Genomic DNA, 20,056 nt, shown 5'->3' on the forward strand with positions numbered 1-20,056 from the left:
GTGAGGTGCAACCAACAATATGGCATAGGATTTCTATGGATGTCATGTTACTCTTGCTCCAAAAGCAACATTAACTTACTGAATTCTGTAGTCACTTTTTCCAGGGGAACATACATACTGTTTAGATTTGCATTAGCAACGACCACATTATTTTAGGTTCCATTTCCTGTTTGGAGCCTTTAGAACAGAGAATTTCCAACTCTTACTGTCTTCTAATAGCATCCCTGTCCTGTGGGAATTTATGAAAATAATGTAACTGATTTCTAAGGTTACGGGACTGGGTCTTAATCTGTAGCTCTGCTAAGTGTTTTAGAAAGGATCTTCAGCTACATATTGATCAGCTGTCTTGGAAGATCCACTATAACTTTTGCTTAAGGAGAATTAAGAAACATCTTTTAGCACAGTTGATTTCCTGAAGGAGGGTAAAGGAAACAGAGGTACGTAAACAAGGAGTCAGGAAAAAGTAGAGAATGGGAGTGAATGGAAGAAGTGCAAGGATAAGTGAGAAATGAGATTTCTGGAGGTTGGAAAAAACAAAAGAGCAGGATAGAATCAAGGAAAAAAGTGAGGAAATAAAGAACAGGATAGAATACATTTATGTAGCAAGAAGAGGGCCTCAAAATGACAAAACATTGGTCTGTCTCATAGTATGTGTGTATCCTAAATAAAGGATCACAGGGAGGGAGTTTGATATAATACTTAGAGTACCATATGGGAATTCAAGAAATCTGGGTTGTATGTCTACTATACCTATTGATTTGGATGATCTTGGGCTCTGCTCCTCAGTTTCCTCATCTGAAATGAGGAAGTGATTTGAGAAGCTATTGAGAAAGAGTGGAATATTAAAGCTTTGTAGCAATGTGGGGAGAGTGGTAGATATGCTGGAGGGTAGGGCTAGGATTGAGAATCACCTAGAAAACTTGGAGGATTGGGCCAAAATAAATCTCATGAGGTTCAGTAAGGCCAAGTGCAAAGTCCTGTACTTAGGACAGAACAATCCCATGCACCCATAGGCTGGGGGCTGGCTGGCTGGCTGGCTGGGCAGCAACTCTGCAGAAAATGTCCTAGGCGTTACAGTGGACAATAAGCTGAATATGAGCCAGCAATGTGCCCTTGTTTCCAAGAAGGCTAACAGCATCCTGGGCTGCATTGGTAGGTGTGTTGCCAGCAGTTCAAGAGAAGTGATTATTCCCCTCTGTTCAGCACTGGTGAGGCCACATCTGGAGTACTGTGTCCAATTTTGGGTCCCCTGCTACAGAAAGGATGTGGATAAATTGGAGAGAGTCCAGAGGAGGGCAACAAAAATGGTTCAGCGACTGGGGGACATGACTTCTGAGGAAAGACCAAGGGAACTGGGCTTATTTAGTCTAGAAGAGACTGAAAGGGAATTTAATAGCAGCCTTCAACTACCTGAAGTGGGGTTCAAAAGAGGGTGGAGCTAGATTGTTCTCAGTGGTGGCAGATGACAGAACAAAGAGCAATGGTCTCAAGTTGCATCAAGGGAAGTTTAAGTCAGATATTAGGAAGAATGTTCTTACTTGGAGGGTAGTGAAACACTGGAACAGGTTACCCAGAGAGGTGTTGGAATCTCCATCCTTGGAGATAAAGCTTTGGCTGAGATGATCTAGTTGGGGCTTGTCCTGCTATGAGCAGGGAGGTTGGACTAGATGACCTCCTGAGGTCCCTTCCAACACCTAATTGTCTATGATCTATGATCCTATTATATAATTTTTCCCATAGTGGTGATGCCACGAGATGGATTCCTCTGGTAAGTTTTACTTTATTCTGTTTGAAATGTATTTGAAAGGAAAAAAAGGCTGAGAACAGACTTTGGCTATGCGTGGAGGGTTAATTATTACATATTATAGAATTACTCCTGGTTGCAATGGTGGCATAACTGGTCCGTGTTCTGTGCTTGTCACCAGTTTACTACCAGAAATTTATTTTTGTGCTTTGCACCCAGCTTTAGTAACCATGAAATATCTTTTTTACAACATCAAAAGTTATATGACCTTTTACTTGTTTCATTCAGTTGAATTTTCACCAAGCATCATTTCTTTTGAGAGAACTTATTCTCAGACCTCTCCCCCACTTACAACATGAACTTGACTTACAGATGTAAAAAAACCACAAACAAACCAGCATTTTACATTTAGCTTGGATGTCCAGAAGAGGCACTGTGTCATTTTGACCCGGCTTGCCCAAGGTCTTGTATAGTTTGTGCGCTTCAGTGGGACTTTTTGGTCCTTTTATCTAACAGCTGATTGAATTGGCTTTTAGATAAAAGTGCCAAAAAGCCCTGCTGAAGTGCCCAATTTATACAGACGTTGGGTTAGCAGGGTCAAACTGACACAGTGCCTCTTCTGGTAAAGCACTGGTGTTTTTTGTGAGGGGTTTGGGGTTTCTTTTCTTTTTTTCACATCTGTCATCAGCCTTAGTGTCTTGGTTTTCGACCCACCTTTGCATTAGTTTTGTGGTGTTCTGAATAACTCTCATAGTCCATGGTGCTTGATTCATCTCCACCATCCAGAGTGTTCTTAAGTCATGAAGTGAGTTGTAATCCAGAGGTCTCACTCAAGGAGTGTAAACATGGTTAATGTACTTGAAACTGGAGTGTAGAAAGTGAAGATCAGGGCCAATATGTATAAACAAGTTGGTTCTAATGTAATCTTCTTTTTGAAACAATTCTCAAGGGTGATGTGCTTCCTCCAGAAGCACTAGTTCTGGAGCTGGATGGATGCTGTCTTTGATCACACGTACTCATCAATACTGGGAAAGCTGCATTCTCACTCCTTCCCCACACACTTAACGGCTCCTTCCCCATATGCTTGAACGATGGTATCAGAAAAACAGCACAATTACACAGCCCCCTGATGTGACTGCACGCTGCTTTCTCACACAATCTGAAAGCCCGACAAGCCAGTGAATGGGGGAAAAATGATGAGGTACAAAAAGAGGGAGAGAGAGAGGAAAAACAGTGCAAATACTAAAGGGAAAACTCAAGGGAAAGAGAAAATAAGGGAGGAAAAGAATGAGAGAGAGGAGGAAGGGTGGAAAGAGGGCTTCAAAAACAAGGTAAAGTGATTGGAAAATATAAATAAAACGTTTTGTAGGTGCTTGCTTTATAAGGAACAGGCAGAGGGAGCATTTTACACCTCTGATACTGGTCTCTTCATCAGTTCTTTTTGGTGTCTGCCTTCATCTTTCCCTCTTCGTTTGTGCTCATCTCCTTTACCTTCTGGAATAATTTAGACTGAAAGTACGTCCTGGACTTGCTTACACCTCAGACCTCTAAGCAGCCAACTCCGCAGGCTGGGAGAGGACTTCAGTGAAGCTAGAGGTTGTTTTATCCCCCACTCGCTGAAAAACGCCGCTTGTGTCTCAGCAGCTGAAGGAGAAGGGATCGAGGCCAGTTCAGCCTGGCAGTAGATCGCATCCGTGCCAGAAAATGCCACGGTCTCTGTCCAGGGGAGCTGTCTCGGAGGGAGCCGGGTGGTTTCTAGGTGGGAGGCGAGGGGAAGGGGGCCCCTGCCGGACCCCCCTTTCCCCAGCGGGGGTCAGGCGTTTGTCAGGAGGGACTTGGCTGATGCGAGGGGCAAAGGGGAGCGGGAGGCGGAGGAAGAGGAAGTGCAGCGGCACGGCAGCAGCCCCGGCTCGGAGCTGTCCGGCCCCGCGGAGGCACCGCCCTGTCCCCGCAGCGCCGCCCCGGCCGGCGCGGGCTGCTGCATGGGCACAAACTTTCCGCTTCGCGGCGCGCCGGGCTGCGGAGCGCCCTGAGCCCGGGAGGGAGGGAGGACGCCGCGCACCGTCCCAGGTAACGGAGCTCCCCCTGTGCCAGGCAGGGCTGCTGAGTTGCAGCTCTACGGAGCAGCCTGGTTTCGCCGCGCTCCGGGCTCGTCCTAGCAGAGCCTGATCCAAAGCCTGCCGGAGTCACTGAACCAGACCGTAAGTACAAGCGGGGAGTCGCGCTCTGTCCGCCCTCCCTGCGCCGGGCTCAGATTCCCATTTCGAACGCGGCGCACGGTTCGAACGTTCCTTTTGAGAACGCTGCGTACCTGGAACGTTCCAGCTCAGAACGGTGATGGCGAGCCCGGGACACTCCTCGAGGGCTGCGCCGCCTTGCCCTCGACTTCAGTCTCCTTATACCCCGGTCACGGTTTCTGCCTGTCTGCATGACACCGGCTCCAAGGTTCGGCTTGAGGGAGGAAGGAGCAGAGACTTGTCCAGCTCCAGGAAGCAAGACAGTCCCCCAAAGCAGCGTGTCCTCCTGTGTGCCTGGGCTAAGTTCTGCGCGACAGCTTCAGTCTAGGTTCAGGCAGGGGCGCCTGGGGTACGTGGTTGGGCAAACCAATATAGTCATCATATGTCAGTGTTTCTGGTGTGAAAATTCCTTAGTAAAGTAACAGACTCAAAAGCTGTGACACGCCATCCCGTTTCTACTCTCAGCCATCACTGATGTGACAGAGAAGAGAGCGGTGTTAAGTTGAAGACAGGCAGAAGGTTTATGCCTTTCTGAACATATTCGCCTTCGTCCTATCTGATTCGATAATAGCTTCTGTTATTTTCAGATACTGGATTCTGGGCATGTCTTCCAAATCCACTTTGTTTCAGCTGGCTTCTGTTCATGTAGAAGGGGTTACTGCAATACTAGGGTTATTAAATGTACCTAGAGGGATGTGTTTCTATAATGTGAATGTGATATAGATACTTTCCTTCCATTTTTTTTTCATTTGCATCCTTGTCAGAGCTATTAAGTTGCCCACTTTTCATCACCCCAGTTGCCCTTCATACTTCTGGAAAAGGGGCAGCAGGCGGGATGGATTCCCTTTTGAGCTAATCCTTTGGCAAGTTGGAAGCATCACAGATTGCTGTCAAGAGATGGAAGACATTTGTTCTCTCTTAGGACTTGGCCTGCTTTCTCTATGGCACTCCCAGCCAGAACTGGGACAGGGGCTACTGAACTAGGGGCTACTGTTTAGCAGTGCAGAGCACTGACCCCAGGTTGCCATGCTGGCTTAATAGACATGTTTTGTTCTAAAAGGAAATATTTATTGGGAGTAAAGCTATAAGAATTCCATTACACTGTATTTCCCAAACTTCGTTTGAAAACATTAGAGGATATTTTATCAGGTTTAAAGAAATTGCCAGTTGTTCCATTTGGACTCCTACAGTACTCAGTTTTTTTTTCAGCTACATAGAAAAATAATTAACATTGCCAAGACTTAAATGATATCCAGTTTACAAGGGGAAAATATTGTAAAAGTTTTTACATTTCCATCTCAGTACTTCCAGTCCATTAGCTTTTGACATGTGTAATTAGTTTTTCACAGTACCACAGGTCACATTTATATCTTTAATTCTTGATATTTCTTAAAGCGTTTTATTCTCTAGTGCTGCTGTTGTTATTTTAAGAATCTGAGGTAACCTCAACTTTATTTACATTCAGGAAGGGGTTTTCCATTGCTTAAATGTTGGTATTCCCCTGGCTTTGGAGTGAAAATGTAGTGCAGAATGAGTAAGTATAAATGTCACTAGTTACTTAAAGCAGCCCAGAGTTGTGGTGCTGGGAAACTTAGTTATACTAAGTAATTCACTCATAGGACTGTGACGGCCCTCTTGAGTCATTGAATCCAGACACCAACTACATCATATAATCTCTTTCATAACCTGATCAAGTTCCCTCTTAAAACTAGTTAGGGGTTTTTTTGTCTTCACTGCACATTTGGAGCCTGTTCCAGAACAAACTTTCATGGTTAGAAACCTTCCTCTCCAGCTGACATTTATTGTTGGAGAGTTTATACCAATTTGTTCTTGTAAGAATGTTGAATCTTGTAAGACAGCAACTTTCTTGCTGTCCCAGTCATGGCTTGTTGACTTATCTCTTTTTGCTTAAACAGAAGTTCTGAGAGGGACAAAACTCCCTTGTTGTATTTATAGAGAACAATGGGATCCCTTTTCCAACCATTTTGCTATGCAAAATAACCCCAGTTCTCTAGCCTTCCATAAGAGAGACCTGTCTTTTCCCTTGATCCCAGTAGCCGTCTTATGAACTTTTTCTAGCTTGAATTAATCTTTCGTGAACTCACAATAAGCAGAAATGGCATAGTATTCCTGAGGAGTTCTCCAGTACTTTGTACCATTGCATTAATACTTTTTCATTCAAAATAGCTTGCTTGATTTTGATTCTGGGGTTGCATTTGCCTTTTTCATGGCCACATTCAATGATCAACTAATTACTTTACACCTAAGTTTGTCTTTTTCTCTGTCATTTTAGACTGAAGGACTGGTTTATAGTAGGCATTCTTATCGGTTCCTAAGTGCATGATCTTGCAGGTCAGGCTATTAAATTTCATCCCAGTTCTATTATTCCGGTCCTCAAGATCATCCATTTCTTTCTTTGTTATATTCTGATTTTCATTGTCAGTGGATCGAACCTTTGTGTCCAGAAAAATTCGTTAGCCCCATGCTACTTTTGTGCCAAGATCATCAATGCAAAATATCAAACAAGGTCAGGTCCAGATCTGAGTCTGGAGCCCCTTCTAGCCTGATGCTTCCCAATCTTGTCTCCTTTTTAGCCAGTTCCTTATCCTTGTAGCTGTACAATTTCAGGTGCTAGAATTATCAGATGGGGGATATTTGATCCCTCTGCCTTGAGTGGAACATAGGATTGGAAGGGGCCTCCTGGGCCCTATGATTTATTTGCAGACAAGTCACCAAGGGTTTATCCAAGTGCATTCAATTGCTTGAGTTTTTTGTCCCCACTTTGGCTTTGATTTGTCAGCAGGGGCACCCCAGAGGCGCATGTGCGGTAGAGGCATCCCAGAGCTGCTGACCCCTAGGAGCAGGAAGCAGAAGCTGGAAGAGGTAGGGGGAGCCTGGAGACCCTGGCAGCTACTGTAGCAGGAACCAGAAACAGCAGCTGGGCAGGAGCCCACAGTCCACATGTTAATCTGACGCAGACCACCAGTGGGACGGCCCTGGTTTAGAGAACTGTTAACCTATCTGTCTGTAACCTCACTATATCATAAACTGCATGTGTACATTTACATACCCGTTTATTTCTAAGCATGATTGTAAAACACAGATAATTCAGGGCTACTGCCTTGTGAAAATTTTACATTGTATGTGCATTTGATTAATGATCAAAAGAGGGAGGAATCAAAATGCTTCACAAGAATGACTTTCTTGGGAGATTTCCCTAGTCTGATGTAGACCATTCTTTCCCTTTGTGTTTCCTCAGGCTGATGTAACTAGCCAAGGAGGAAGATTGTGTTGATGTAGCTTACACTGGCAGCAGCTGAAATGAGAGGAGCAAACTAGCTTCACCCTTCCCATCCTTTAGAGGCTTACTGTAGCCGTGCTGCAGGCTCAGGGAAGAGCTCTGATGCTGTCTCCTCCAGTGCAAATTCAAAGTTCATGATAAAACTTCTAAAACAAGATTGTTGGTTGTTTTAGTGCAGTAGTAGGAACTAGCTTACTCCATGCTAACTCTGTTTAATAACAGGTTGGCAATAGCTTTTCTGTTTGTATAGCACAGGTTCTGGGCGCTACAGTGATATAAATATTAAATATATAAAATTATCTTGTCTCAGTCTGGTAGAGTACTTTAATGCTGTTTGTCTCGAAGGGTATTTCATATTTGTTTTAATATGGACTGAGATGCTGGGTTTCAACCAGCAGTATAATAAAACTTTGATTTGGAGAGGCAGTAGAAGGATTGTGGGTTAGGCTACATGGGGGGCATGGAGAAAGGGATTTGGTGGTAGGGGTCTGCTACAGACCCCCACATCAAGGGGAAGAAATAGATGCGGGGCTCCTGAGGCAACTCTCGGAGACCATAAAAGCTAAAGAGGCAGTAGTCATGGGGGACCTAAACTACCTGAACGTCTGCTGGGAGACGCAGACAGCAAAGTCTCACCGCTCACGCAGGTTTCTAACCTGTGTACAGGACCTCCACCTGACACAGGAGGTACATGGTCCCACTAGGGGGAATGCCATACTGGATCTGATATTGGCAACAGGGGATGACATGGTAGGGGACCTCCAGATCGGTAGCCATTTGGGGGACAGTGATCACCTAATAATAGAATTCAACATAAGACGTCGAGTGGGTAAGGTAACTAGTAGGGTGAAAGTGCTAGACTTTAGGAAAGCTGATCTCAATGAACTCAGGCGATTAGTCAAGGATGCACTGCAGAGTAGGAGTTTTGAAGGGATGGGAGCCCAAGAAGGGTGGCTGTGCCTTAAGGAAACAATCCTTCGGGCACAAAGCAAGACGATCCCCGAGTGAGGCAAAAGAGGGAAAGGGGCCAGGAGGCTTCCATGGCTGACCAGAGAAATCCAGGGCAGCCTAAGGGCCAAAAGGGGAGCACATAAAAAGTGGAAACAAGGTGAGATCACTAAAGACGAATATACCTCCTCTGCTCGTGCTTGTAGGGAGGCAGTTAGGTGGGCCAAAGCTACCATGGAGCTGAGGATGGCAACCCAAGTAAAAGACAATAAGAAATTGTTTTTTAGATATATTGGGAGTAAAAGGAAGGCCCAGGGAGGAATAGGACCCCTGCTAAATGGGCAGAAACAATTGGTGACAGACAGGGGGGACAAGGCTGAACTCCTCAATGAGTTCTTTGCCTCAGTGTTCCTAAGTGAGGGACACGACAAGTCTCTCACTGGGGTTGTAGAGAGGCAGCAGCAAGGCGCCGGACTTCCATGCGTACATCCTGAGATGGTGCAGAGTCACTTGGAAGAACTGGATGCCTTTAAGTCGGCAGGCCCAGATGAGCTCCATCCGAGGGTGCTGAAGGCACTGGCCAACATCATAGCAGAGCCACTGGCAGGAATATTCGAACGCTCGTGGCGCACGGGCCAAGTCCCGGAGGACTGGAAAAGAGCTAATGTGGTCCCCATTTTCAAAAAGGGGAGGAAGGAGGACCCGGGCAACTATAGGCCGGTCAGTCTCACCTCCATCCTTGGTAAAGTCTTTGAAAAAATTATCAAGGCTCACATTTGTGAGAGCCCAGCAGGGCAAATTACGCTGAGGGGAAACCAGCACGGGTTTGTGGCGGGCAGATTGTGCCTGACCAATCTAGTCTCTTTCTATGACCAGATTACGAAACACCTGGACACAGGAGGAGGGGTGGATGACGTATACTTAAGACTTCAGGAAGGCCTTCGATACGGTATCCCACCCCATACTGGTAAACAAGTTAAGAGGCTGTGACGTGGATGACTACACAGTTTGGTGGGTGGCGAATTGGCTAGAGGGTCGCACCCAGAGAGTCGTGGTGGATGGGTCGGTCTCGACCTGGAAGGGTGTGGGCAGTGGGGTCCCGCAGGGCTCGGTCCTTGGACCGATACTCTTTAATGTCTTCATCAGCGACTTGGACGAGGGAGTCAAATGTACTCTGTCCAAGTTTGCAGATGACACAAAGATATGGGGAGATGTGGACACGCCGAAGGGCAGGGAACAGCTGCAGGCAGACCTGGATAGGTTGGACAAGTGGGCAGAAAACAACAGGATGCAGTTCAACAAGGGGAAATGCAAAGTGCTGCACCTAGGGAGGAAAAATGTCCAGCACACTTACAGCCTAGGGAATGACCTGCTGGGTGGCACAGAGGTGGAAAGGGATCTTGGAGTCCTAATGGACTCCAAGATGAACATGAGTCGGCAGTGTGACGAAGCCATCAGAAAAGCCAATGGCACTTTATCGTGCATCAGCAGATGCATGACGAATAGGTCCAAGGAGGTGATACTTCCCCTCTATCGGGCACTGGTCAGACCGCAGTTGGAGTACTGCGTGCAATTCTGGGCGCCACACTTCAAGAAGGATGCGGATAACCTGGAGAGGGTCCAGAGAAGGGCAACTCGTATGGTCAAGGGCCTGCAGACCAAGCCCTACGAGGAGAGACTAGAGAAACTGGACCTTTTCAGCCTCCGCAAGAGAAGGTTGAGAGGTGACCTTGTGGCTGCCTATAAGTTCATTACGGGGACACAGAAGGGAATTGGTGAGTATTTATTTACCAAGGCGCCCCCGGGGGTTACAAGAAACAATGGCCACAAGCTAGCAGAGAGCAGATTTAGATTGGACATCAGGAAGAACTTCTTCACAGTTCGAGTGGCCAGGGTCTGGAACAGGCTTCCAAGGGAGGTGGTGCTCTCCCCTACCCTGGGGGTCTTCAAGAGGAGGTTAGATGAGTATCTAGCTGGGGTCATCTAGACCCAGCACTCTTTCCTGCTTATGCAGGGGGTCGGACTTGATGATCTATTGAGGTCCCTTCCGACCCTAACATCTATGAATCTATGAATCTATGATAAACTGAGAACAGACAAGGTGGTAGATCTCTAAAAGGTAGAAAATCAATTCCTGTCACATTTTTGATCATTTTAGTCAACTGCATCTGCTTTCATGAATCATGGAAGAGTCCAAAAAGTAGAAGGATTGTCTTGGCAACTTTAACTGTTTCTTGAAGGTTCTAGACCAGCTTCTGGGAACATGCCAGTAAAACTTCCATCGGGGAAAGTTTTTCAGGTCTAGGATGTGTTCTGGGTGGGGAGTGTGTCAGTCTATTCTATTTCAAGCCATTTTATTTTGTATAGTAAGTAAATATGTATTGGACTCTGAGGAAAATACGGCAGTTTGACTTGACATCTATTAAGGGGCTCACTCAAGATAAGGGAAACTCAGGTAAATTGTGGAAACTGTAATCCGTGGAACAGGAAAACCATTTTCTACTAGTGGTGACCCTACTTTGTCATTCAGAAGGCAGTATCTAAGAACTATTCAACTGTAGGTTTTGATGATGATCTTCAATTCATTATATTCAATTTTGGTACATAATAGAATTAAAAATGAGATACAGACTAACAAATCTACAGTCAGGTCTAGGTTTCATTTCTAGATGTATCCAAATGGCTGAACATGTGAATGATGTAAGAGATTATTAAGATCATAGCATTCTTATAGGATGAATTTTGTTATTCTAAATAGAAAATGAGTTGGCAGACTGAATTGTTTAAATCTCCTTGTCTAACACAAGGCTTTTTCCCCCACCATGTCGACTGGGGGGCGGGGGTGGGAAACCTCATCTTGGATTTGAGTAAATACAGCATTTTCCAGTGCCTTCCAACTGACTCAGAAAAAATGCAAAACTCTTGGTAAAATTGAGCAGTGGTTTTTAATGTCTCTTTTGAGGCTTTATTGAATTTTTTAGCACATCATCCCAACTCCATAAGGAGTTATGATGATTTCAGTGGGACTCTTCATGTGCCCAAAGTACTTTCAAAACACTGTTTTTATTATTCCATCATGCTTTATAAATATTTGTATATAAAAATATGCTTTACATTTGGATTATATCAGTCCACCACTGAAATACAGCCAGGTGATTTCTTTTGATGAGATCTCCTTGCTGTCCTGGTTCCTGATTCAACAAGGTACTTAGGCACAAGCTTACAAGGTATCTGAGCAGTCCCATTAAAAGCAAGGTAATGAGACAGCTCTTATGCTTAAGGACCTTGACAAATCAGGACATCAAAGTAAGAGTGTTTTTCGTCATTTTATTTTAACCTTTTGCTACCCATAGTGCCTAAGGAACCTTGTCTGGTGAATTAATACAGCTCAGTGAACAAAGGAAAGGAATTTTCATTTGGTAAAGGAAACATGTTCAGTGAATTGCTAAATGTTTGCAGTGCTGATTATTGGCGTTAACAGAAGAAACTGTTGTCTGGCATAGAAGAAGATATTTAAATATTCTTAGCTCTTATTTCACAAAATAAAATAGCTGAGTCTAGCTTATAGAAATGAGTAAAATAATGTAGTTTATATTATTCTGCCCAAATAAACAGAGAAGTTTCAGGGTTGGGATGGTGGTTTGTAGAGCAAACCCCTAAAGATTTAAAGCATAGGATGACATTTGATGCACGTTTGTGTAATGTTTCTTGGTACATTTTCATACCAAAGCTACAAATCTTCTTTTTAACACATGTTGATTTCTGTTTCCAATTTATATATTTAGGCTACCATGCATGATTGACCAGTTGCAGCTTATTTAAAATATTATTTCCTCCCTGAAAAGGGGAAACTTGGATTTTTACAGAAAACCTAGTTACACAGATAACTGTTTTCTACATAGAAGTACATACATTTTAGAAAAGATTTAAAATTTTAAAGTTGGACATCTACAATTGAATTTTCCCATAACAGGGACGGATATATCAGAATTGTTGCTTATATATGTGTTGAAAGCTTAATAACATCATATTTCATTTTTCCCTTACTTTTTTATAATGGAATATATGTTCTTCAGATATATTTTAGTACCTACCAGACAAGGTACAATATAGATTACCCTGTCAGTCTTCCAATAAAATTAACAAAATCTGCATGGTATATAATAAAAATAGTTCATTTATGCTATTTCATAAAAATCCATGGGCAGTTTACCTCTTTAAAAAATAAAAATTGCCGAAGTTTTGATGATACAACATATGTAATTGAAGAATCAATGCTGAATTCTATTTTCTCTTCCTTTTCCCATGCCTCTGTCTATCAGCAGCTGTTGAAATGGGTTGTGGATTAAACAAGTTAGAGAAACACGATGAAAAGCGCCCTGGTAATATCTATTCAACTTTGAAGAGGCCCCAGGTAGAAACCAAGATAGATGTTTGCTATGAATATCGTTTCCTGGACTTTACAACACTGAATGATAGTAAGTACACAAGTATTTATCTTCTGGCTATTTTTTGTTAAATTAGACAATTTGAGGAAAGCTTATTCAGCATTTTCCTACTGTGCATTTTAAACCAGTGCCTAAAATGTGGGGGCTATTTTTGCGGGGCAGGGTTCAGGTTTTAGAAGGGATTCTTTATATTATATTAATATCATTGCATGTGAAAGGATAAATTTGGGTTCATTTACTTTTGCTCATTATCCAGATTTTATTTGGGAAAGTGATTCACAGCTAGAAGCCTGTGTGATTTCCCACTGTTCCCCACTCGTCAGATGGCTGTTCTAGGGGGTTCAATTTGGTATTGTCACGTTTGCTGACCTCTTTCATAATCCTCAGGCTTTTACAAATGCCTGCGGGTCATCTTCTTTCATTAATTTGGTCTGGTCCACTGGCAAGATAGAGAGTGGCAAAAGGAAAAATCTGAAAAAACAGGAAGGTGAGAGGTCAAGTGCTATGTAGTTGCAATTTTTTTTCCTTTATGTTGTTCAACAATTAACTTTGTCCTTCTATTAATAACCAAATAGGGTCTGCATTTTCATTCCTGCCACTGTCTGTAGATGTTCTAGTTGTTTTTCTCTTACTGATATCTGTGAACCTAGATTCCCAGGTCACTGTCATCCATACTTTCTATTACTTGATCAGGCTATTCCTGTGCATTTTACATCCAGGAATGCTAAACCATTTGGGAAACTATTGCTGGAGCAGGGGACGATGGCTTGCTGCTATGTGATCACACTCCAGAACCCGGTTGGCCAGCTAAATTCATGCAGAGTTCAACATCACATTCTCTAGTTGATAAAGGGATAAACGACTAGAGACTTATCTTCTCTAGAGACAGTATAACCCAGATCATTTGCCCTCGTGGTTCAGAACCAACTTAATTTGCAGTGGGTTGCCAAATTAAGGGAGAGTCTCTTAGCTGTTTGATACAGCTTTTAATTCAAAGGGTACTTCTCTGATTAACTGGACCTCAGATATAGGGTATGCACAAATGTTCAATTCCAGCACTGCAGGTTTTTGGGAAGTTTGCAGGGGTGAAAAACCTAGCCCTGGCTGCTGTCCTGGTTCTTTGACAGCATGGAGAAATGTCTCTTGGTCCTGGAAGGAGTCAGGTTGTGAGGATATGCCCTTGTCCCCTTCCACAGACTGTGGTGACCCCAGTCTATGAAAGGAGTGGGAAATGCATACAGCTGTTCAAACTGGTACACGAGAACCGAGATCTACCTGGTTGGAAGTGCTCTTATTTTTTTCTGAAAGAGCCATGTCTCTGCCACAAGACACCCTTTGAGTGGCTATACACTCTTTTCTTGTGCCAGGAGAAGGGTGTTTTTTCTCCCAGCACAAATATAATGCCTGTCCATGGCCATAGTCTCATGCAACTGATTGGAGAAGTGGTGCCCTTTGAATTAAAAGCCATAGCAAACAGCTGGAGCACCTCAGTCTATGTACCCTGGTTACTTCTCAAACTGTCATCTTAGGGGGGTGAGGAACCTCACCCCCTAAGATGGGGGGGCACCTCCCAAAGTATTAGGCTAGGAACAGAAGTTACACATAAACCAGTTCAAATCATCAGAAACCAGTTCAGATTGTAACACAACAGAAATACAGTGCACTTAAAACACTTTCAAAATGGCTGAAACTGGTTTAAGATAAACCTGCTTGACTATAGTATCAGATTGAACTGATTTGGGTCAAACCGGTTTATGGAACTTCTGTCCCAGACCCCTTCCTGCTTCAAGTTAACTCACAGTCTCTCAGCATCCCAGGGTGCTTTGCAACCCTGGGCTGTGCTGTCTGCTCCAGCAGAGCAGGGTTGGCACCACCCCTCTTTTCCCTAGCTGGAGCCCTATTGTTGCTCCAGCTGGCTGAGAAAGGGGTTCAGGGGAAACCTGGCTCCAGAGCCCAGCCAGGTCTGCATGACAGGGGCAGAGCAGACCCTGACAGGCTTTTCCTTTTTTCGAGTGGAGAGTGGGGGGTGTGGCCAGACCCCAGCCTGGGCCAGCAGGTTGAGGCATAGGAGGAGGGAGGGAGGTTTAAGCCCTGTCCCATGCTTGCATGGGACCCCAGCCAGGGTCTGCCTGGCAAGCACAGAGCAGCCCCTGACAGGCTTTTCCTTGCTTACTGCTCAAGCACAGAACAGAGACCATGGCCAGATGCCAGCCCAGTTCAGTATACTGAGGCAGAGGTGAGGGGCTGGGGGGGGCCTAAACCCCCTCCTTCCCTCTATGCCTCAGCATGCCAGCCAAGGCTGGCATCTGGCCATGCCTTCTCCTCCCCAGCCCCCACTTCCACTTAACTAGGGAGCAGAGGAAAATCGTCTGTCAGGGGTTGCTCTGCCCCTGCTAGACAGACCCCAGCTGGGGTCCCGTGCAGGTGAGGGAGGGGGTTTAAGCCCTCCCCCCCTCCCCCCCCCAGCCTCATTGTGCTGGCCTGGCTCGGGGTCTTGCCATGCTCTCCACTTGAGCAGAGAGTGGGTAAAAGCCTGTCAGAGGCTGCTTCACCCCCACCAGGCAGACCCCTGCTGGGGTACCATGTGGGACGGGGAGGGGGTTTAAATTCCTGTCCCTGCCCCTCTGCCTGCCAGCCTGGACCAGGATCTGCCCCCCTCCCCCCTGCCCCCATCTCTCTGCTGGAATGGGGAGCAGGGAAAAAGCCTGGTAGGGGCTGCTTGGGCATACCCTAGTTGGGTCCATGTAGGCCAGGGTGGGGATTTAAACCCCCCCGCCATCATACTCAGTTGGGCAGCTGGTTGTGTTTCCCTCCTCACCCCCAGCTCCAGCAGGGAGGTGGGAAAGCCTCAGAGGGTGCTCTAGTGCTCCCGCCCTCCCTTCCCCCTAGTGTCTGGCCTGAGCCAGTGCGGTCATGTGGTTGCATTTCCAGAATCAAAAGTGAATGTCTGTTCACTTGCTTTGCAGTTCAGTCTATGCAGTTTAGATTAACCTGCAAAGATTGAATCAATTCAGCGTGGAACTTTTTGATTGTCTGTACTTAGCCTTAACATTTTACCTTGTTGCTTCTTTCCCTGTGTAACTGCCAACTTTGAAATTGGTGAAGCAGTTCAAGTTGGAGGTCTCTTGTATATAGAACAGAAGGAATTGCTAGTCGGATGCCCCCTGTGAGATCCTTTTGACTTTAGAATTGACTTCTGTAGTCCAAAACAGTACAAATTGTCATCCTGTAAAACCCTTCTGTATGGATTGGTATTTAGTAAAAGCTGCAGGTTTGGAGGGAATGGTTAGAGAGGATAGTAGATTCAACAGAAATAGGGTTCGAGGAGCTTCTGTGGGAGAAAATTCACTTTTGTGGACTTGTTTCTTGTGTGTTCTTATTTGATTTAAACATATGTGTATGCACGTACAGGACTGGTACCTTTTTTGTGCTAGTTAGAATGTGTTATTAGTTGTCAAGAGTACCTTGCCTATCCAGTTGGTTTCTTTTCATATTTGTTTTGAAATTGAAATAAATACATGTAAAACAATTTCAAAATTGGCTATCTCAATTCTGAGTCCCTTCATGCCTGTTGCCTGATAGTCTTAAAAAGAATTGTGGAGCCAGTAGAATTAAATATAAAATAAGTTACCTCAATTTTAAGACTTCCATGGTACCCATACCTGTCTTATCAGAGTGCCTCACATGCATTATCCTAACATCTGAGAAAGTATGGGCATGCTACCCTCACTGTAAGATAAGGAACTGAGTTTTGCAATAACAGCATGACTTGCCTGCCTTCTTCTTTACACCCATCTCAAAGTGCCACAAGTCACAGAACCCTTTCATATCCGTGGAGCCAGGTAACCTAGGCCAGCAATGGCAGCATGCTGCCTTCTGGCCCCTACCACCATGATCCTTTGCAAGGGTCCCTGATGACCTATGCAGTGACATCCCATGGGTTTCTGTTGTCCGGGGCCCAATGCCTGCATTTGTGCACCCCCCCCCCCGCAGGTGATTGCTGAGCCTGGAAGTGCCGGCAGCACTTCTGGTTTCTCTGGAAGTGCTGCCAGGAGATCGAGTGCACCCTGGAGGGCCTGGCCAGCAAACAAGCGCATGCCCTCCCTCTCCCCCCCCATCCGTCAGTATGTCACTGGACCTATGGTAGAATCCCAGGGTTCTGTGGACCACTGTTTGAAAAACACTGGTCCAGGGTAAATCATTCACACACCAAGCTCCTATTGCAATGTTGTTGCCTGATAAGTTATGACAAGCTTTGGCCTTGAACAATGGCTGGCATGAGACTTATATTTGCCATGTGATGCAAATGCAACAGGGCTGTATGAAGCATATTATATTGGGGTAACAATATATCCTGAACAAGTGGTTTGAATTATAAAAGCACCAAAATCCCAACATTTTGCATGATAAATAGAAATGTCAGTGTTTCACACAGAGCTCTGTGCAATAATAAAGGGACTCCATTTAGACTACAAGAACTCAGATCTTGATTAGAAAAGCTACATGCTTGGTGCTGCTGCTTTAAGCCATGAGGTACAGTGTGTGTTCAGAGCTATTGCAAAATTCTTTGAACACATTGGCTAGGGGCAGAAATTATACATAAACTAGCATAAGTGATTGGAAACTGGTTCAAATATGTAACACAACAGAAGTTTAGTGCACATAAACTGCTTTCAAAGTGGCTAAAGTCAGTTTAAGATAAACCTGGACAGATGTAGCACCAGACTTAACTGATTTATGTTAAATCAGTTTATTGAATTTCTTTCCCAGATTCCCTCCAGATTCAAGTTAACTCACAGTCCCCCAGTATCCCACCTCTTCTGCAAACCCTCTTTTGCAGGGTGGGCATGGTAGCATTGGCCCAAGCTGCCTGCTTCAGCCAAGCAGGGAGGCATGCTCTAGTACTCCCTGGCTTCTGGCCTGGTCTACTGCAGGTATGCGGCTGCATTTCCTGAATCAAATGTGAATGTCTGTTTACTTGCTTTTCGGTTCAATCTATGAGGCTTAGACTAACTTGCAAAGATTTAATTGATTCAGCATCGGGCTTTTTAACTGTCTATATTTAGCCTTTGAATTGCCTGATGTCACCCTCCAAATCATTCCCACTACAGCTTGTGTTCCAACTTGCAGGTTGTTACATCTTTCCTTGTAACAAACAAGCAAACACGGATACCAGAAAGGACTTTGAGTTTTCCTACCCCTGTTGTCCTGGCAGTCAGGCTCACATGCTAACACTTTGGCAAAAGGCCCACAATAGTGGATATGATGGATATAAATGACTTGTAGTCAAAAGAACACTATGGAGATATATTTATTTTTATGTATAATTTAACTGACCCAAATCTTTTATGTGGTGGTTATATGGCAACCTAGGTGTATTAAAATTCTGTATTGGAACATAGAACATCAGTTTTATTCTGATCTTCTCCTAAAAGAGCTTGAGTTTGCTCAGGTCAATCAGTGCCAAAAGTCCTATTAGCCTGATCAACCATTTAGGCCGGGGGTGGGTAATTATTTCATCTGGAGGGCCGCTTAACGAGATTTGGTGGGCTGCAAGGATAGCCCCACCCCTTGACAGGTGTTCTGCCCCCTTCCCCCTGGTGGCCATCTTTGAACTGAAAGTCCCACCCCTAACCCTTGACCTATGCCACAGGAAGTCCCTTGTCTTGCCCCCAGAAGTACTCCTTTATGTGAGGGGGTTTTTGCTGTCTTGGAATGGGAAAAAAAATTATGTACTAAGAATCAAACATCTGTTATAACATATTTTGATTTTATTTCAAAAAATATTTTTGTCCTGATTTGTGTGTGTTTGTATAGTGTATATAGAAGCAATTGCATAATAGCTCAAAATGAAGTCTTACTCTTGTATATTTGGGGGGATGGGTATGGGGTTTGTGGGAGGCTGTGTGTGTGGATATGTGTGTGGGGTTGGTGTGTGTGGGGGGAGCATGTGGAGGGGTGTTGGTAGATGTGGGTGGGTGGGTATGGGGTTTGTGGGGGTCTGTGTGGCTGTGTGCATGTGGGGGTGTGTGGATGGGGAATTTGTGGGGATGTGTGGGTAGGTATGAGGTTTTTGGAGGGCTGTGGGTGTATGTAGGGGGTGTGCATGGGAGGTGTGGGTATGTGTATATGGTGCAATGTGCACGTGGGGGCCCCCTACAAACATGCCCCCTGCGCTCACATACCCGTTGTGCACAGTGTCTGCTGCCAGCAGCAGCAGCAGGAGGCGGCGAGTCCTTGGCATGCTGACAGCTCAATGCAGGTGGAGCCCCCTGGCAGCATGTAGTCTAGGTGAGCCCCAGGACTGCACGTGGCCAGGCCACTGGCTCCATCATGTGGGGTTCATGTGCATTTCCCAGGTTCTCTGCCTAAGCCCTGCACCACCACAGGGGAGCCCTACATGATGAAGCCCCATGCAATGAAGCCAGCAGTGCAGATCATGGGGCTAAGGCAGGGCAGCAGGGAGAGGGGCAGAGCTGGCCTGGTTGCATAGCATGGAGCTCCCTGCCATTCCCCATGACCTACATATGGCAGTGAGCAGGGCTGCCTACTCCATCATGTGGGGCTTCCCCAGGAGGCATGCAGCTTGGTTGGAGAACCTGGGAACTGTATGTGAGCCCTGTGCTATGGAGCCAGGAGGATCCCGTGCCCCTCCCAGCCTGGGTTCTGTGCTCCTGCTGACCCACTCTGGTCCCCCGCTAGCACTGGGGTGGGCCCTGCACTCTTTCACAGCTGCCACTGCTTGCCACCTGCTGCCACTGCTACTTCTGCCTGCCTGCTGCTGTTGCCATCACTTTTCCACTACTGCTGCCACCCTTCCTCCGCCTACTGCCGCTGTTTCCCTACCTGTAGGGTCGAGGTCAGGGCCGTCCCATAGGTGAAGGTGGGTGTGCAATGTGTGCTGCCCCCACAGAAATGAGCAGGGCTTGGCCCATGCAAACACCACAGGGGCAGCCCAGGGCTGGGCCAGATACAGTGAATTGGTAGGAACCTGCCCTCAGGCTGGATGAAATTTCCTAGCAAGCTGGATCTGGCTCACAGCCATATTTTGCCCACCCTTGATGTAGGCTCGGGTGATTAAGGCATGCCAGTTTCTGTAGTGACTCTCAAAGGTTAGAAAAAGTAGTTCTGAGTTGCATTTCTCCTCTATCCCTTGTTGGTATGTTGCCTTTTTGGGTCTGTATTGCCTTGTTTCTAGTGTGTAACATTACATGAGCAAATTGGTGCAGAAGCATTGTTGCATTATAATCGGATGTAGATGTCTGATCTGTCTTTTTATATACCTTTGGACTTCATGCAAGTAATATTGTTAGTGCCCTGTTGTACTGTTCAAACAACACTTGTTACAGATTATTGAAGATAATTTTTTAATATTAAA

General features: G+C 45.3%; 1 protein-coding gene across 4 annotated transcripts in view; it reads left to right on the forward strand.

Moving 5' to 3' along the window:
* The first annotated feature begins 3,665 nt into the window (after positions 1–3,665).
* RFTN1 (raftlin, lipid raft linker 1) overlaps positions 3,666–20,056 on the forward strand; it is a 146,294-nt gene continuing 129,903 nt past the window's right edge. Inside the window, exons 1-2 of one of the 4 annotated variants that reach the window (XM_014603052.3) lie at positions 3,666–3,945; positions 12,553–12,708. In XM_014603052.3, the coding sequence (XP_014458538.1) occupies positions 12,564–12,708 (145 nt within the window). In that variant the 5' untranslated portion in view covers positions 3,666–3,945; positions 12,553–12,563. The remainder of the gene's footprint in view (positions 3,946–12,552; positions 12,709–20,056) is intronic. The other 3 variants (XM_006262383.4, XM_019498083.2, XM_019498082.2) reach the window with 3 other exon arrangements.

The sequence above is a fragment of the Alligator mississippiensis genome, chromosome 5 (genome assembly GCF_030867095.1).
Source record: "Alligator mississippiensis isolate rAllMis1 chromosome 5, rAllMis1, whole genome shotgun sequence".
In the NCBI taxonomy this organism is placed as follows: domain Eukaryota; kingdom Metazoa; phylum Chordata; order Crocodylia; family Alligatoridae; genus Alligator; species Alligator mississippiensis.